The 13,494-nt window shown below is 55.4% G+C and overlaps 2 protein-coding genes and 2 non-coding genes across 4 annotated transcripts in view; all 4 read left to right on the top strand.

Annotated features, from left to right (window-relative positions):
• Positions 1-3,390, top strand: part of ZNF213 (zinc finger protein 213) — a 6,333-nt gene extending 2,943 nt beyond the window's left edge. Inside the window, 5 exon segments of the mRNA XM_023755292.1 lie at positions 63-186; positions 364-416; positions 418-438; positions 648-771; positions 2,111-3,390. Coding sequence (XP_023611060.1) covers positions 63-186; positions 364-416; positions 418-438; positions 648-771; positions 2,111-2,769 — 981 coding nt within the window. The 3' untranslated portion in view covers positions 2,770-3,390.
• A 1,074-nt stretch (positions 3,391-4,464) lies between these two features.
• On the top strand, positions 4,465-10,983 carry LOC102431781 (caspase-14). Its single transcript, XM_023755316.1, has 11 exons — positions 4,465-5,045; positions 5,129-5,269; positions 5,356-5,551; positions 5,660-5,748; positions 6,502-6,609; positions 6,729-6,896; positions 7,443-7,665; positions 7,973-8,065; positions 8,701-8,775; positions 9,833-9,936; positions 10,489-10,983. Exons 1-11 carry the CDS (start codon positions 4,971-4,973, stop codon positions 10,600-10,602), a joined length of 1,386 nt encoding a protein of 461 aa, XP_023611084.1. The 5' UTR covers positions 4,465-4,970; the 3' UTR covers positions 10,603-10,983.
• Positions 10,984-11,134: 151 nt separating this feature from the next.
• On the top strand, positions 11,135-11,207 carry TRNAR-CCG. Its single transcript has one exon. It is a non-coding gene; the product is annotated as a tRNA-Arg (tRNA).
• Positions 11,208-12,743: 1,536 nt separating this feature from the next.
• Positions 12,744-12,816, top strand: TRNAR-CCU. The gene has a single exon. It is a non-coding gene; the product is annotated as a tRNA-Arg (tRNA).
• The last annotated feature ends 678 nt before the right edge of the window (positions 12,817-13,494 follow it).

Below are 13,494 nucleotides of genomic sequence, written 5' to 3'. Positions count from 1 at the left end.
GTTAAACTCTGTCTTCCCCACCTGGGCTCAGTGCTGATGAACATGTTGTGGTTCCTGCACAGGACGTGCCCTCAGAGGAGGTGGAACCCCAGGCTGCAGTCCAGGGATCTCAGGCCAAGGGGCCTCCCCCTAAGGGGGGGGGGCAAGGGGGGCGACCTGTGTCCCGGGAGCAGCACAGCCATGGTGGTGAGTAAGCTCCTTCCCGGGCTTTGCCCTAAGGGACCAGGAAGGGTACTTGTTCTGCGAAGCTTATGTGTGTGTGTGTGTGTGTGTGTGTGTACATGTATGTGCACATAGGAGAGTGTGTGGGGTTTCATATCTAGCTTGAGTTGGCCTCTCTGAAGCTTTGTTCTTTTCTTTCAGCCCAGCTTCCTGCTCTTCTTAAGGAGGGGAGTACCAAACAGAAAACGAATGCCCTGCTTTGCCTCTGAGATCCATGTAAGATCCATGTAAGTTACCAGTCCCTTTGTCCCCTCTGAGGCCATTGGTCCTGATGACTCTCTGTGGGCCTTGCCTTCTCAAAGCCTCTCCATCCTTCCTGCTCCTGCTTGGGCCCATCCTGTTCCCCATCCCAATCCTCTTCCTCGCGGCTGCCAGGCGAGCCCTGAGCAAGGCATCCCTGAGCGGGACCTCTCACCTCATTTCAGGGACCTGTGACATTTGGAGACATTCCCTTCTATTTCTCCCAGGAAGAATGGGGGTCCCTGGACCCTGCTCAGCGGGACCTTTTCTGGGACATAAAGCGGGAAAACTCCCGGAACGTTGCTGTGGGTAAGCAGTAGGTACAGCCAGGACCCTCGGCGTCCTTGGTTTCTCTGAGCTGGAGGCAGTAGCCTCCCTGGGGGTCCCAGCAGCAGAGAGAGGGTCCAGGCAGGCCACACTCCCTGCACGTCCTGCTGGAATCCTCAGTCTTCCTCCTCACTCCCTCTCAGCTGGCTCCAAAGTGGGCTTTCCTAGCCTGTCTGCAAGAGCCCTGGCTGATTTATTTTTGTGTGTTAATGTTCATTTTTCTTTGCCTTTGGACATGTATTAATATGTGGTGGGTGCTTGCAACATGCTAGCACTGGCTGAGCACACATATGGACATTTTCTCATGTGGTTCTCACAGCCCAGTACATAGAGGTGTTCTCCTTGTTTTTTAGACAAGGGGCCTGAGACTCAGGTCAGCGGACACCAAAGGGACAGAGCTGGGACTCGGTCCAAATGGTGGTTGCAGGGCCCTCCAGGCTGCCCTGGGAAGAGGTGCTGACCGTGAAAACACGTGCTGGGCTCCAGGGCCTGGGCCTGTGCGGTAGAGGCCATGCTCCCTGGAACCTCTCCAAGCCAGCACCTTTCTGAGCTCTATGTGGGGGTCATCTCACATAATCTACACGAATCGATGTGGTGGGCTAGGATCCCTCTGGATCCAACTCCATTCTTGAGCTTAGAAGACAAGAGCTTGGCCCAGCAGGTGTTGCTCAGTGGTTGAGGGTCCCCCCATGAACCAGGAGATCTGATCTCGATCCCCAGTAGGGGGCGTGCAGGAAGCAGCTGATCAATGATTCTCTCATCATTGATGTGTCTCTCTCTCTCCCTCTCTCTCTCTCTCTCTCTCTCTCTCTCTCTCTCTCTCCCTTTCTCTCTGAAACCAATAAAAAAAAATTTTTTTAAGTTTATAAAAAAAGAAGACAAGAGCTTGTGTAGTGAGAGGAACCACGGTAGCTGAACCCATGTGAGTCCTGTTTCTGATAATGAATAGTGAGAGTTTGGATCGTTTACGAACTTTACCTTAATCTCTTAAGTTTTGGAGTTTGAATTGCCAGGGCTCAGAGAGTGGGGTGTTGGATCCTATTATGGGAGGGAAGCCCAGATTGGTTAGGTGTACACTTGGTGCCTCTGGGGCAGGATCAGCGGACTCCTTGCCTCTGACTCTGCTGCTGCCTCTGCCCTCTCTGCCGGCCTTTTATCATGTCCCCATTTTATGGAGGAGGAAACAGGCTCAGGTCTGTCCAGCCCAGGACTCTGAACCTGACAGCCAAGGCGCTTGCCACTGAGCCGTTTCTGCCTTGCCTCAGCTCTGAGCCCAGACCAGATGGGACTGAAGAGCCCACCTCCTCCTCTTCGCTTGCAGGTTTGGGGCTCAAGAGCCAAAGGGGGCGATCCCCGCTGGAGGAGGCAGTGAGGGTGCCCCCAGGCCAGGCGGGCAGCGATGTGACTGTGGCCTGGAGCCCTGAGGAGGCCGAATCCTGGGAGAGTGAGGCCCGGCCAGGGGTGCTCTTGGAGCCAGCAGTGGGGGCGAGGCGGGGGCGGCTGCCCACCTGCAGGCGCCAGTTCCGAGACCTGGCCGCCGAGAAGCCACACAGCTGCGGCCAGTGCGGCAAGCGCTTCCGCTGGGGCTCAGACCTGGCGCGCCACCAGCGCACGCACACAGGCGAGAAGCCCCACAAGTGCCAGGAGTGCGACAAGCGTTTCCGCAGCTCCTCGGACTTGGTGCGCCACCAGGGCGTGCACACGGGCCAGAAGCCCTTTTCCTGCTCCGAGTGTGGCAAGAGCTTCAGCCGCAGCGCCAACCTGGCGGACCACCAGCGCATCCACACGGGTGAGAAGCCCTTCAGCTGCAGCGACTGCGGCAAGAGCTTCTCGCTGCGCTCCTACCTGCTGGACCACCGGCGCGTGCACACGGGCGAGCGGCCCTTCCGCTGCGGAGAGTGCGACAAGAGCTTCAAGCAGCGCGCCCACCTCATCGCCCACCAGAGCCTGCATGCCAAGATGGCCCAGCCCGTGGGGTGAGGGCTGGAGGGATATTCCGGGAGACGGAGCAGCAGGATGGCCACCTCTCTCTGCAGCCACCACCCCTACTGCCCTGCCCTGCTCTGCCCCAGGACCTGGTCAACACAACCAAGTAATGGAAATCCCCCATGACCTCGCAGCCATTCTGGGGGTTTCTCTTGCCCTCTGGCTTCCCGGAGCCCCAGCACATTCCTGGCAGGTGGCCTTAGCATGGGAGAAAGACTGAGGCAGCAGGGAAGTTTGAGGATTTGGGCAGGACCCAGAAACTGCCCTCGGCCTTGCTTGCCCTGTGGCTCTTTGTTCCCTGCCTTCTTGGCCGGGTCCATGGCCAGGCCCTCTGCCCTGCCAACCTGTGCCTTCCCGTAGGGGTGGAGGACAGGCTTTGACCACTAGTCAGCCCACACTTGTGAAGATCTGGCCCCTCAGTGAGGCCGAAAGGGCTTTCTGGCCCCCACCCCCTCCCACTTCTGCCCTGACCACTCTGCCCTGTCCTGGCAACACGCTACTGATCTGTACCAACTTCCCCCTCAAGAGCCCACCAGAGCCTCAGCTAAGGCTAGTGGTAGCTCCCGGGACTGGAGGTCTGTGCAGACCAAGATCAGGGCCAGTGGAAGCCCACTGCCTCCAGAGACGTGGGGTTTACAGTACTTAACACTAGCACTCTGTCAGCACTTTGTCAGCACTGAGTCCTTAGGCACTGCATTCCATGTTGTCTGCATCGTCTGCAGATTGGCATTCACAGGGACACACCACAGGCTCTCCACAGGAGCTCGGCCCAGCCTGCCTCCAAAGGGCAGCAAAAGGGTTTGAATAAATGTGGAAACTTCCTCCAGGCTGTTCTGTTCTTCAGGTGGTTGCTGGGTAGGGGAGCCTAGAATTTGTACCCCTTGGTCTCCTGACCTGGTAGTCCTATTCGCACATGGTGCTGGGCAGTTCCCAGGTGGAGCCACATTCTTGGCTTCCAGGTGAGCTGGGCCCCGAAGGGCAACTATAAGCCTTGAGACTCTGATCCTGCTGTGTTGGTCAGTGTCTGCCCTGGGCTGGGGCCAGTTCAGGATGAGACCGCCGGTGGCACCCTTCCCTGTCCCAGCTGAACAGGACTTCGAGGTCTTTGCCAGGCCATTCCCTTTCTCCCCATTGGTGAGATGAGGAGACAGGGTTACTGGTCAGGGTGGTGGTGTGCTCATGCTGGTTCCTGTGCTCAAATCCATTAGGGAGAGGGCTGCTGAATCAGAGTGGGCCTTGCTCCCATCCCCCACATAGCCCTCGACATCTGACCACTCGCATGCGCAGACCCCGGGTTGGGGCCTGCCTGTAGCTGCTGGGCTCATGTCAGCTCCTTCCATCCCTGCTGCGCCCTTCCCAGTTCACCAGGCCTCAGCAGGCTCACTTGAGGAGAGGTGGGGCTGGCTGAGACAAGATGTTCCGTTCCTTGGTCTGTGTGCCAGCCTCTCTGCCCCCTGGGCCTTTCCTCAGCCAGTCAATATATTTTATTGACTTCAGAGAGGAAAGGAGAGAGAGAGAGAAACATCAGTGATGAGAGAGAATCATTGATCAGCTGTCTCCTGCATGCCCCACACTGGGGATCAAGCCCACAACCCGGGCATGTGTCCTGACTGAGAATCGAACCGTGACCTCCTGGTTCATAGATGAATGCTCAACCACTGATCTGGGACAGACCCCACTTCCCAGATGAAGCAACTGGGGTCTCACGATGGACAGCTGACTCCAGTTGTGGGGGGGATTCTACCTCTGAGATAGTGCCCCTCACTCTCTGTACTTTAATGCTTGAGGCTGCTGTGTGCATGTGTGTGGGCATCTTGCATGAGTAAGTAGGGTGACAGGTGGCAGGAGTAGTGCACAAACTTCTGATGCTGATGTTGGCTCAGAAGAGAGGCACTCGGGTGTAACAAAATCAGATAAGAGGTGGCCCAGGAGCTAAGAATAGGATTGGGCACAGGCTCCTGGCTTAGGCAGGGGCATGGCAGTGCCAGCCAGGAAGTAGCCTGCTATCCCCAAGGAACAGAGCAAGGAGTGGGGCCCAGGATCCAAGGTTCCAAGGGAGGGGACAGAGTCCGGCTCAGCTCATAAACAGCTGATAGATCAGAGAACGGGGAGAGGGCAAGTACTGAGACCCAAGGCATTGGTGCTGGGGCCGGGAGGTGAGCTCTGGGCTCAGAGGAAGTGCCCAACTGGCATCCATGGCCTTCCTGGTGTCCGGGACACTGCGGGTGGCCGCGCAGATAGCAGATGCTCAAGACAGCCTGGGAAGAAAGGTAGTGGAGGCACTGCCTGGCCCTCCTCACTCCTGGCTCCCAGCAGAGCCCCACCCCGCCCAACTCTGGCCTTGCTTTCCCAGGGGAAGTACAGCGTGCAGGGCCCAAGGGTGGCCTTGACACTCAGCAGCCCGGAGGTATCGGCCTCTACAGTGGCTATCCTGGAGAGTGTGTTCCAGACCCTGGGCTTTGAGAGCTGCCAGAGGAGGGAGGCCCCGGTCCAGGTGAGCCCTACCCTGCCTACTGCCTCCACCCTCAGCCCCACATGGGGCCTCCCCAGACCCAGGCCTCCCTCTGACTCTTGCTCTAGGACTTCCTTGAGGAGCTGACTGGGTTCCGGGAGCAGCTGGATGCCCACGGGGCCCCTGTGGGCTGTGTCCTCGTGGCCTTGGTGGCCCCCAATGGGCAGCTGAGGCAGCCACAGAGGTTGGTTCGGGAGCTGAGTGGCTGTGAGGCCCTGCGGGGCTGCCCCAAAGTCTTCCTGCTGCTCTCAAGTGCTCCTGGGGGTGAGTGGCTGGGCAGGGACCCCTATTGTGGGCAGAGCAGGCTGAGAGTGGGGGTGGACGCAAGGCCAAGACCTTCCCTTCAGGCCAACCTTGTACTTTTCTACCCAGCTGCCCCCAAGCCCGGGACCTTCCTCACTGGCTTGAGCGAACTCTGTGGCCGCTGTCCTCACTGGTCCCTGCTGCAGCTGCTGACAGAGGTGGGAGCCCCAGATGGGGAGTCCCAGGGAGGGGGCTGTGCCAGTCGCCTCCCCTGAGCCTGTTACACAGATTCATTCACATGCTTCCCACCCGTTCATTCTACAATACGTGGTAGACATGGCCCCGTCTTTCACCCCCCATCCATGCCCTGCCTCACACCCACTCAGACACTCCAACATCTGACACTCCAACATCTTCACATCTCCATGCCTTTGCTCCAGCTGCTCCCTCTACTTGCCATGCCCTGCCTGTTGTCCCGGTAAGCCTCATACAGCCCCAGGCTGCCAGTGAGAGCCCCTCTCACACTCCCTGAGTCAACCCTTATACTCATCCAGGCAGTGACTGTTCCATCAGACTGTAGGTCCCTGGAAGGCAGGGTTGGGAATGATTCCGTTCTAGTTCCAACACCCAAAGATCTCACTGGATGGTTGGGTGGCCCTGGGTGATCCTGCAAGTGAGGGGTGAGCCCAGCTCTGCTCCAGCCTGGTGCCTTTCCTTGAAAGGCAGTGGTGAATGGTATGGCCACTGTAGAACCCATGTCCAGGGAAGCGTATGACCTTGAGCCTGAAATAGAACTCCCCTTGTAGCCTCCCCCTCTTTCATGTGTCTCCTCCTCCCTCTAACTGGCAGAGGAACCCAAAGAGACTGTAGTAGCTAGGAGTCTGGTCGAGTCATTCCTGGGAGCCAGGTTCTCTTCTCACCTTGCTCCCATGGAGCAGCCGCCTGAGGACCCTGTGGCTCCATCCCCCCAGGTCTTCTGCAGGACAGCTGGAGAGTCCTCGGGGGCCACCTGCCCCGTCCTTCAGAGCTCCTTGCGGGGGGCGCTGTGCCTGGGGGACGTGGAGCCCTGGGGGCCTGAGGTAAGGGGGCAGGAGGCGTGTCCAACCATGTGGCACAGAGGCTCAGGGAGACCCGAGGTGGGGAGACAAGGGGCTGGAAGTCCTGTGACTACGTTCACTGCACCTTACCTTGTTTATAGCCAGAACCCAGCCCCGGTGCTCAGTATGACCTGTCTAGAGACAGGGCTGCCCTCTGCCTAGCCGTCATCCGGGACCGGCCTGGGGCCCAGCGTGATGTGGAGGCACTGGGGGGCCTGTGCCAGACCCTGGGCTTCGAGACCACCCTGAGGACAGACCCTACAGCCCAGGTGAGGGGAAGCCCAGAACTTCTGGTGCTGCTCTAAAGAAGGCATACCCCCACCCCGGGCCCTGGGGACTCTCTCCTGGGCCTCTCCCCCGTGGTGGGCAGGAAGGGCAGCCCCAAGTCTAGCCCCCATCCTCCCTGCCGCATGCACTGGGAATCCCTGCCTCTGGAAGCCTGGGCTTCAGGGCTCCTGTGGCTTCCCGGGCTGGCTGTTCCTCGGCTCTCCTGATCAAGGCCCCAGTTGGACCCTCAGGTTTTTCCTGGAAGGGTCTCGGGTTCCTTCTCAAAGCTCATCAGCTCACTGCCCTCCCCTCACGCCTCTTAACTTTTTTGGCACCAGAGGACCAGCTACAGAGCCAACCACATGTCTGTCACCTCCAATAAGGCCATGCCAGGCTTTGCAGCAGGGGTCAGAAGGACTTCCTTCCTGGTCCTGAAGCTGGCAGGAGGTGGGAGGGAGGGTTGGTGGGCTGGAGAAGTCTACCTGGAAGGCTTCCAGGCACTGGGAAGGCAGTGGCCCTGACCCACGGCTCCTCTCCTTGCACTCCAGGCTTTCCAGGAGGAGCTGGCCCAGTTCCAGGAGCAGCTGGATGCCCGCAGGAGCCCCGTGAGCTGTGCCCTTGTGGCCCTGATGGCCCATGGGGGACCTCAGGGGCAGTTGCTGGGGGCTGATGGGAAAGAAGTGCGGCCAGAGGCACTGGTGCGGGAGCTGAGCCACTGCAGGGCCCTGCGGGGCTGTCCCAAGATTTTCCTGCTTCAGGCTTGCCGTGGGGGTGAGTGGGGTCCGGGGCCCTCCCTGGGGTCAGCCTCCTGCCTGGCTCCTGTCCTAGATGTCCTCACCCAGCCCACCTCCCCCAGGAAGCCTGAGCACTAGTCCTTTTCCTGCCCCCTCTCCCAGTGTCTCCTAGAGGTCAAGTTTGTGAACTCGAGCACTTTGCCCCCAGCACTTTTCATTCAGTGCTCTGAATGTTCCCAGCCTGGCAGACCTGCCCCGGAGTCCTAGGGGCTGGGGGCTGGACCCCTGGAGGCACCTTCAGGATCTGCTGAGTGAAAGGACCTGCCTGCCCTCTCCTTCCCTAGGACACAGGGATGCTGGCATGGGGCCCACAGCTCTCCCCTGGTTCTGGCGCTGGCTGCGGGCACCACCAGCCACCCCCTCGGATCTATGCAGATGCCCAAGGTGGGTCTGTCTGCCTTCTGGAGCCTGGCCTTGGGCAGGGCTGGTGTGTGCGTGTGTGTGTGTGTGTGTGTGTGTGTGTGTGTTTGTGTGTGTGTGTGGCAGGGGCTCTGAGCTGGGGTCCTGCTGCCACCTCTGTCCTCTCTTTGCCAAGGGGATGGGAAGAAAAACCATCTGAAGCCACAAGGGCTTCTCCCCTACTTGAGCCTCGAAACAACCCTGGAGTTAAGAAGGTGAAATAGCCGAAACCGGTTTGGCTCAGTGGATAGAGCGTCGGCCTGCGGACTGAAAGGTCCCAGGTTCGATTCCGGTCAAGGGCATGTACCTGGGTTGCGGGCACATCCCCAGTGGGGAGTGTGCAGGAGGCAGCTGATCGATGTTTCTAACTCTCTCTCTCCCTTCCTCTCTGTAAAAAATCAATAAAATATATTAAAAAAAAAAAAAAGAAGGTGAAATAGCTTTTTTGAGGTCATACAGCTGGTAAGTGGCAGGGCTGAGATTTGAACTCTAATCTGTCTTTCCTGCTCTGCACTCTTTACGCTGCGTGTGCTGCCCTTGAGCCAGACTCAGGGAGACCCCAGGGATGGTGGAGTCCTGGGTGCTGAGTAAATGGAATTGATCCCCCTTGCAGGCAACTCTTCCGGGGGCTTCACGCCAGGGAGCTGTGACCAAGCAGACATCCTGATGGTCTATGCAGCGGCTGAGGGTAAGGGGAAGGGTCATCAAGAAGCCTCGTTACACAGGACCCAGCCTGGCTGGAGGGCTAGTGTGGCTGTAGTGGCAGCTGGGGCTTGACATGTGTGGCACAGGGGCATCCATCTGATTCCAATTAGGTCATTTTCCTTTCATGTTTATTATTATTATGTTTTTAAATGCATTTCTTTATTGATTTCAGAGAGGAAGGGAGAGGGAGAGAGAGATAGAAACATCAATGATGAGAGAGAATCATGATTGACTGCCTCCTGCATGCCCCCTACTGGGGAATGAGCCCACAACCCAGGCATGTGCTCTTGGCCGGAATCGAACCTGGGACCCTTCAGTCCACAGGCCGACGCTCTATCCACTGAGCCAAACCGGCTAGGGCTCATGTTTATTATTTATAACTAGGGGTCCTGTGCACAAATTCGTGCACCAAGTGGGTCCCTCAGCCTGTCCTGCGAGGATTGGGCCAGAACTGGCTCTCTGACATCCTCTGAGGGGTCCCGATTGCGAGAGAGTGGTTCTCGAGTGATGCACCCAGAATCAAGCTCCCTCCTCTCTGGTTCCTGAACAGTAGCTGCCAAGTCACCACAGCTCTGCAGCTCCTGCTTTGAGCATATGCCCCCTGGTGGTCAGTGTGCATCATAGCTACCATTCTGACAGTTGGATGGTCGCTTAGGCTTTTATATATGTAGATAATAGTAATGCTGGTGAGCATGCGTTTTGGGCTGACTGTGCCAAGCACTGTACCTGCAGCATTCCCTCCGGGCTGTACGTTTCATGAGGGCAGGGCAGTTCTGCCTGCCTAGGGCTCTTCCCAGTGCCCAGCAAATAGGATGTTCACAGTGAATGTTTGTTTAATATTGAAGTCATCATATATTCATTCGGCAAATATCGAGCAACCACTTGTTTCAGAAACAAGAAGCTCCCACTCCCTGCCCCATTTGCTTGCCTGACTCCCAGGGTCTTGTCTACTTGCCCCACTTCCACCATCAATAGGCCCCTGGGGATGGGAAGGCGGCTGGTCAGCCTTTCTGACGCGCTGCCCCGGTCCTCTGGCCTAGGCTGTGTAGCCTATCGGGATGAGAAGGGTTCAGACTTTATCCAGACACTGGTGGAGGTCCTCAGAGCTACCCCCGAGGGAGACCTCCTGGAGCTGCTGACTGAGGTGTGTTGGGGAATGGGGGTTGGCAATCGGGGAGAGAGGCCAGATTCATCCTTCTTAGCCCTGGTGTCCTGATCACCTCCTATGCACCCCGTTGGTGAGGGAGGGATCCCCCAACCTCAATGGGATGGGACAGGCGAACACATGACACCCACAGCGGTTATTAGTCATGCACTCACAGCCTGGGGGGCGTACATCCTACACCAGGCAGGGCCACTCGGGGTTACACTCGGGAACAGAGTGAACCAGCAGGAGGAAGTGACTGGCTTGTCTGAATAGTTTTGCAGGTTGGCAGGGAACTGAAGGCCCTCGGGTGGAGGCTGGGGTGGAGTGTAGCTGGTCTGGCTGGTGGGGGAACTAGCTGGGTGGGGAGCCTTTCCTGCTGGGGGGTGGGGGACATATCTGACAAGAGCAGGGGGCTCCTGGCTAGTCCTTTGGAGCCCTATGAGGCCCAAAGATACCAAGGCAGCACTTGAAACTTTCGGCCTTACAATACACTGGGTGCAAAGCTGGGCACGAGAGGACCTGGGCACAGGCTGAGTGTGGTCCTCGCAGGTCAATCGGCAGGTGTGTGAGCTGGACGTGCGGGGTCCGGACTGCAATGAGCGCCGCAAGGCCTGCCTGGAGATCCGCAGCTCCCTGAGGCGCCGGCTCTGCCTGCAGGCCTGACTGCAGCCACCCAGTTGTGCTGACAGAGTGGCCACACCCAGGGCCACCACCGACTCCATCCAGCCTCAGTTCCCTCACCTATAGATGGGGCATCACAGCAGGTGCTGGGCTCAGCTGCAGACTTGGCCTCTGCCTTCAGGACTGTCAGAGTCCAGATTGGGCCACAGGCCTGGAACAAAGCATTGCAGGTTAGCGGTGCTGTGGTGGGGGCAGCAGTGGGCAGCTCCTGGCCCACCGCCAGCTGGGAGCCTGCGGGGAAAGCGACCGGAGGGGGCCTCTCCCCGCAGGAGGCGCCTGGAGGCCTGATTGGGTCTGGAATTCGCAACAGCAGGACCACGTCTTCAGTCGGTGCTCAAGAGCCATTGTAGCCGGATCCGGAGCCCCGCCCACACGGAGCCCGAGGGGGTGGGGGCGGGGAAGGGTGGGGGTGGGGGGCAGAGCTCCCAGTCACTGTGAGCACGAACACCGATGCACACCACGCAGGCGCCCAGACAAGCTTTATGGAAAAAGCCGCACAGCATTTTTTTCACAGGGCCGCGTGGCCTAATGGATAAGGCGTCTGATTCCGGATCAGAAGATTGAGGGTTCAAGTCCCTTCGTGGTCGCTGCTGAGGTTGGTTTTTCTCCCTCCGATTAATATTTTCCCCCTCTAAGAACCCGGAGTTACCCGTGGCGACTCCGATGGCACTAACGCCGGCGGGAAGCAACCGGATTGCGGACCCCGAATGCTGGGAATTTCATGAAATACAGTTCAGATGAAGAAAACTGTCCCGGAGGAGGTTTCGGACTGTTGAGGGAGGAATCGAATAGAGGATTTGCCCCAGGATGCCTTTTAAAATGTAAGATTATTGTGATGAGAAAGGTTTGGAAATAGTGGTAATGGCTGCACAATATGTGAATGTAATTGATACCACTGAATCGTACACTTAAAAATGGTTAAAATGGCAAATTTAACTATATATATGTATATATTATATATATATATTTACCACAATAAAATATTTTTAAAAATGTAATAGATTACTTCAATTTTTTGCATTGAGTGTACCCTTAAATTACTATGTGAATGTATACAGTGTCCCCAAAAATGTATACACAGTTTGAATAATTATTAATTATTAATTCCAATTAATAATTATTTAAACTGGATTAAATCTGAAAAGAAACATCAACTGAGCTATCAGCTGTTAAATGTGGGTACATTTTGGGGGACACCCTATATATTAAAATTTAAATGAAGAGTATGCCCAGGATTGAGCCATCATTTTGCCCAGGAAAAATGTCTCTACCTTTGCAAGGGAGTTCTCTCCAAAGGATTCTGGCCAATGACCAAGGTGATGGGACCCCCCGCCCCCAGGGTAAACACTAGGGGGATGGCACCCCATGATTAGGTCAGCTGACCTGGGGTCATGCATCCTGTCACTTTCTCCTTTATCATTTTGGTGATGTTTCAGTGGTTTATTGAGGGCTCATTAATATAAAGAAGAAAAACGTCATTAAAATAAACATTTTACAGATGAGAAAGAACACCCGTCTTAAGTCTTACGGTAGGAAAGTAAACGCGGGTTCTCAGGGTCCCAGGCTCTGCAGCTGAGCTAGCCGGTGGAACAGGACAGGGAGCCATTACGCAGAGTCCTGAGGACAAAGGCCTAAGGCCATCGGGCTCTGCTAGAAACCGTGGAGACCTGGGCCCAGGTAACCTTTGGACCAAAGGGGCAATGGGGGAGGAGGATGGAGACAAAGACCTGCACTTTTCTCAAGCGTCTGGCTGATCCCGCTCTCCCCGCGGCTCCTACACGTTGCATTACCTTCCTGCAGCTCCTTATCCCGGGACCCAGACTCTCCTGAAAGGAGGGGGGAAGGGTTCCTCTGGGATTGATCCCCTGACTTCCTGTACCCTTAGTGAGGATGGGATCCCAGTCCAATGAGATGACTTGATGCCTGCTGTCCCAGGTTTTTGGATTCCACAAGTGCGCAGTCTCTTCTAACCTGAGGATGCTCAGCGGAAAGCATCTGAGAGGGAGTGCGGGCCGATGCTGAAGTGGAGGGGCAGAACTTGGAGACTGAGTGTAACCTGCAGGAAACCAGAAGAGATGACTGAGAGATTGGTCACAGAGATTGGTCTCAGGTTAGTGCAGTACACCCTGGTGGCCTAATAGGTAGGGCATTGGCCTCCTAAGTCAGGGGTTGTGGGTTCAAGTCCCATCTTGGGTACAAAGGATTGAGTTTTAAACCCCTCGATCCAAAAAGTTATCCAGATGCATCCCTTAGATTTCAGGGGGAAATGCTGGCATCCTTTATACTATTTTTAAAACAATCCATTCTACCTGATGATAAAGGAATAATTGTTTCTTTTTTCTAGGTGTGTTAATTGTATTATGGTTACATATGTATTTTTTCCAGTTTTTTATTTCAAGAAAAATGATTTTAAATATAATAATATGCAAATATAATAATATGCAAATATAAAAATATGCAATAAACACCAATTATTCAAGAAAAATGACCTTACATATAATAATATTACATGCAATAAATATTAATATTTCAAGAATAAAAGGATTTTAAGTATAATAATATTACCAAAACTTTACTAACATAGTATGATCACAAAAGTTGTAGGAAATATTAAAAATCTGCAAATAACAGGATTACTTCTATTATATTCTAGAATATTTTTCCCCTTCTGGCTCTATTTTTGTTCATCAGTTTATGTTGTTCATTATATTCCACAAATGAGTGAGATTATGTGATATTTATCTTTCTCCAACTGGCTTATTTCACTTAGCATGATGCTCTCCAGGTCCATCCATGCTGTTGCAAATGGTAAGAGTTCCTTCTTTTTTACTGCAGTGTAGTATTCCATTGTGTAGATGTACCACAGTTTTCTAA

The sequence above is a fragment of the Myotis lucifugus genome, unplaced genomic scaffold (genome assembly GCF_000147115.1).
Source record: "Myotis lucifugus unplaced genomic scaffold, Myoluc2.0 scaffold_72, whole genome shotgun sequence".
NCBI classification, from domain to species: Eukaryota; Metazoa; Chordata; class Mammalia; order Chiroptera; family Vespertilionidae; genus Myotis; species Myotis lucifugus.
Note: the sequence above shows the minus strand (reverse complement) of the source record. Positions and strands in the feature narration are given on the sequence as shown.

Excerpts from the sequence above, each read along its gene's own strand:
- LOC102431781 (XM_023755316.1), top strand. The coding sequence starts at position 4,971 with ATGGCCTTCCTGGTGTCCGGGACACTGCGGGTGGCCGCGCAGATAGCA. Across the intron at positions 5,046-5,128 it reads AAGACAGCCTGGGAAGAAAG|GGGAAGTACAGCGTGCAGGG; the intron begins GTAGTGGAGGCA and ends TTGCTTTCCCAG. Across the intron at positions 5,749-6,501 it reads TGCTGCAGCTGCTGACAGAG|GTCTTCTGCAGGACAGCTGG; the intron begins GTGGGAGCCCCA and ends CCATCCCCCCAG.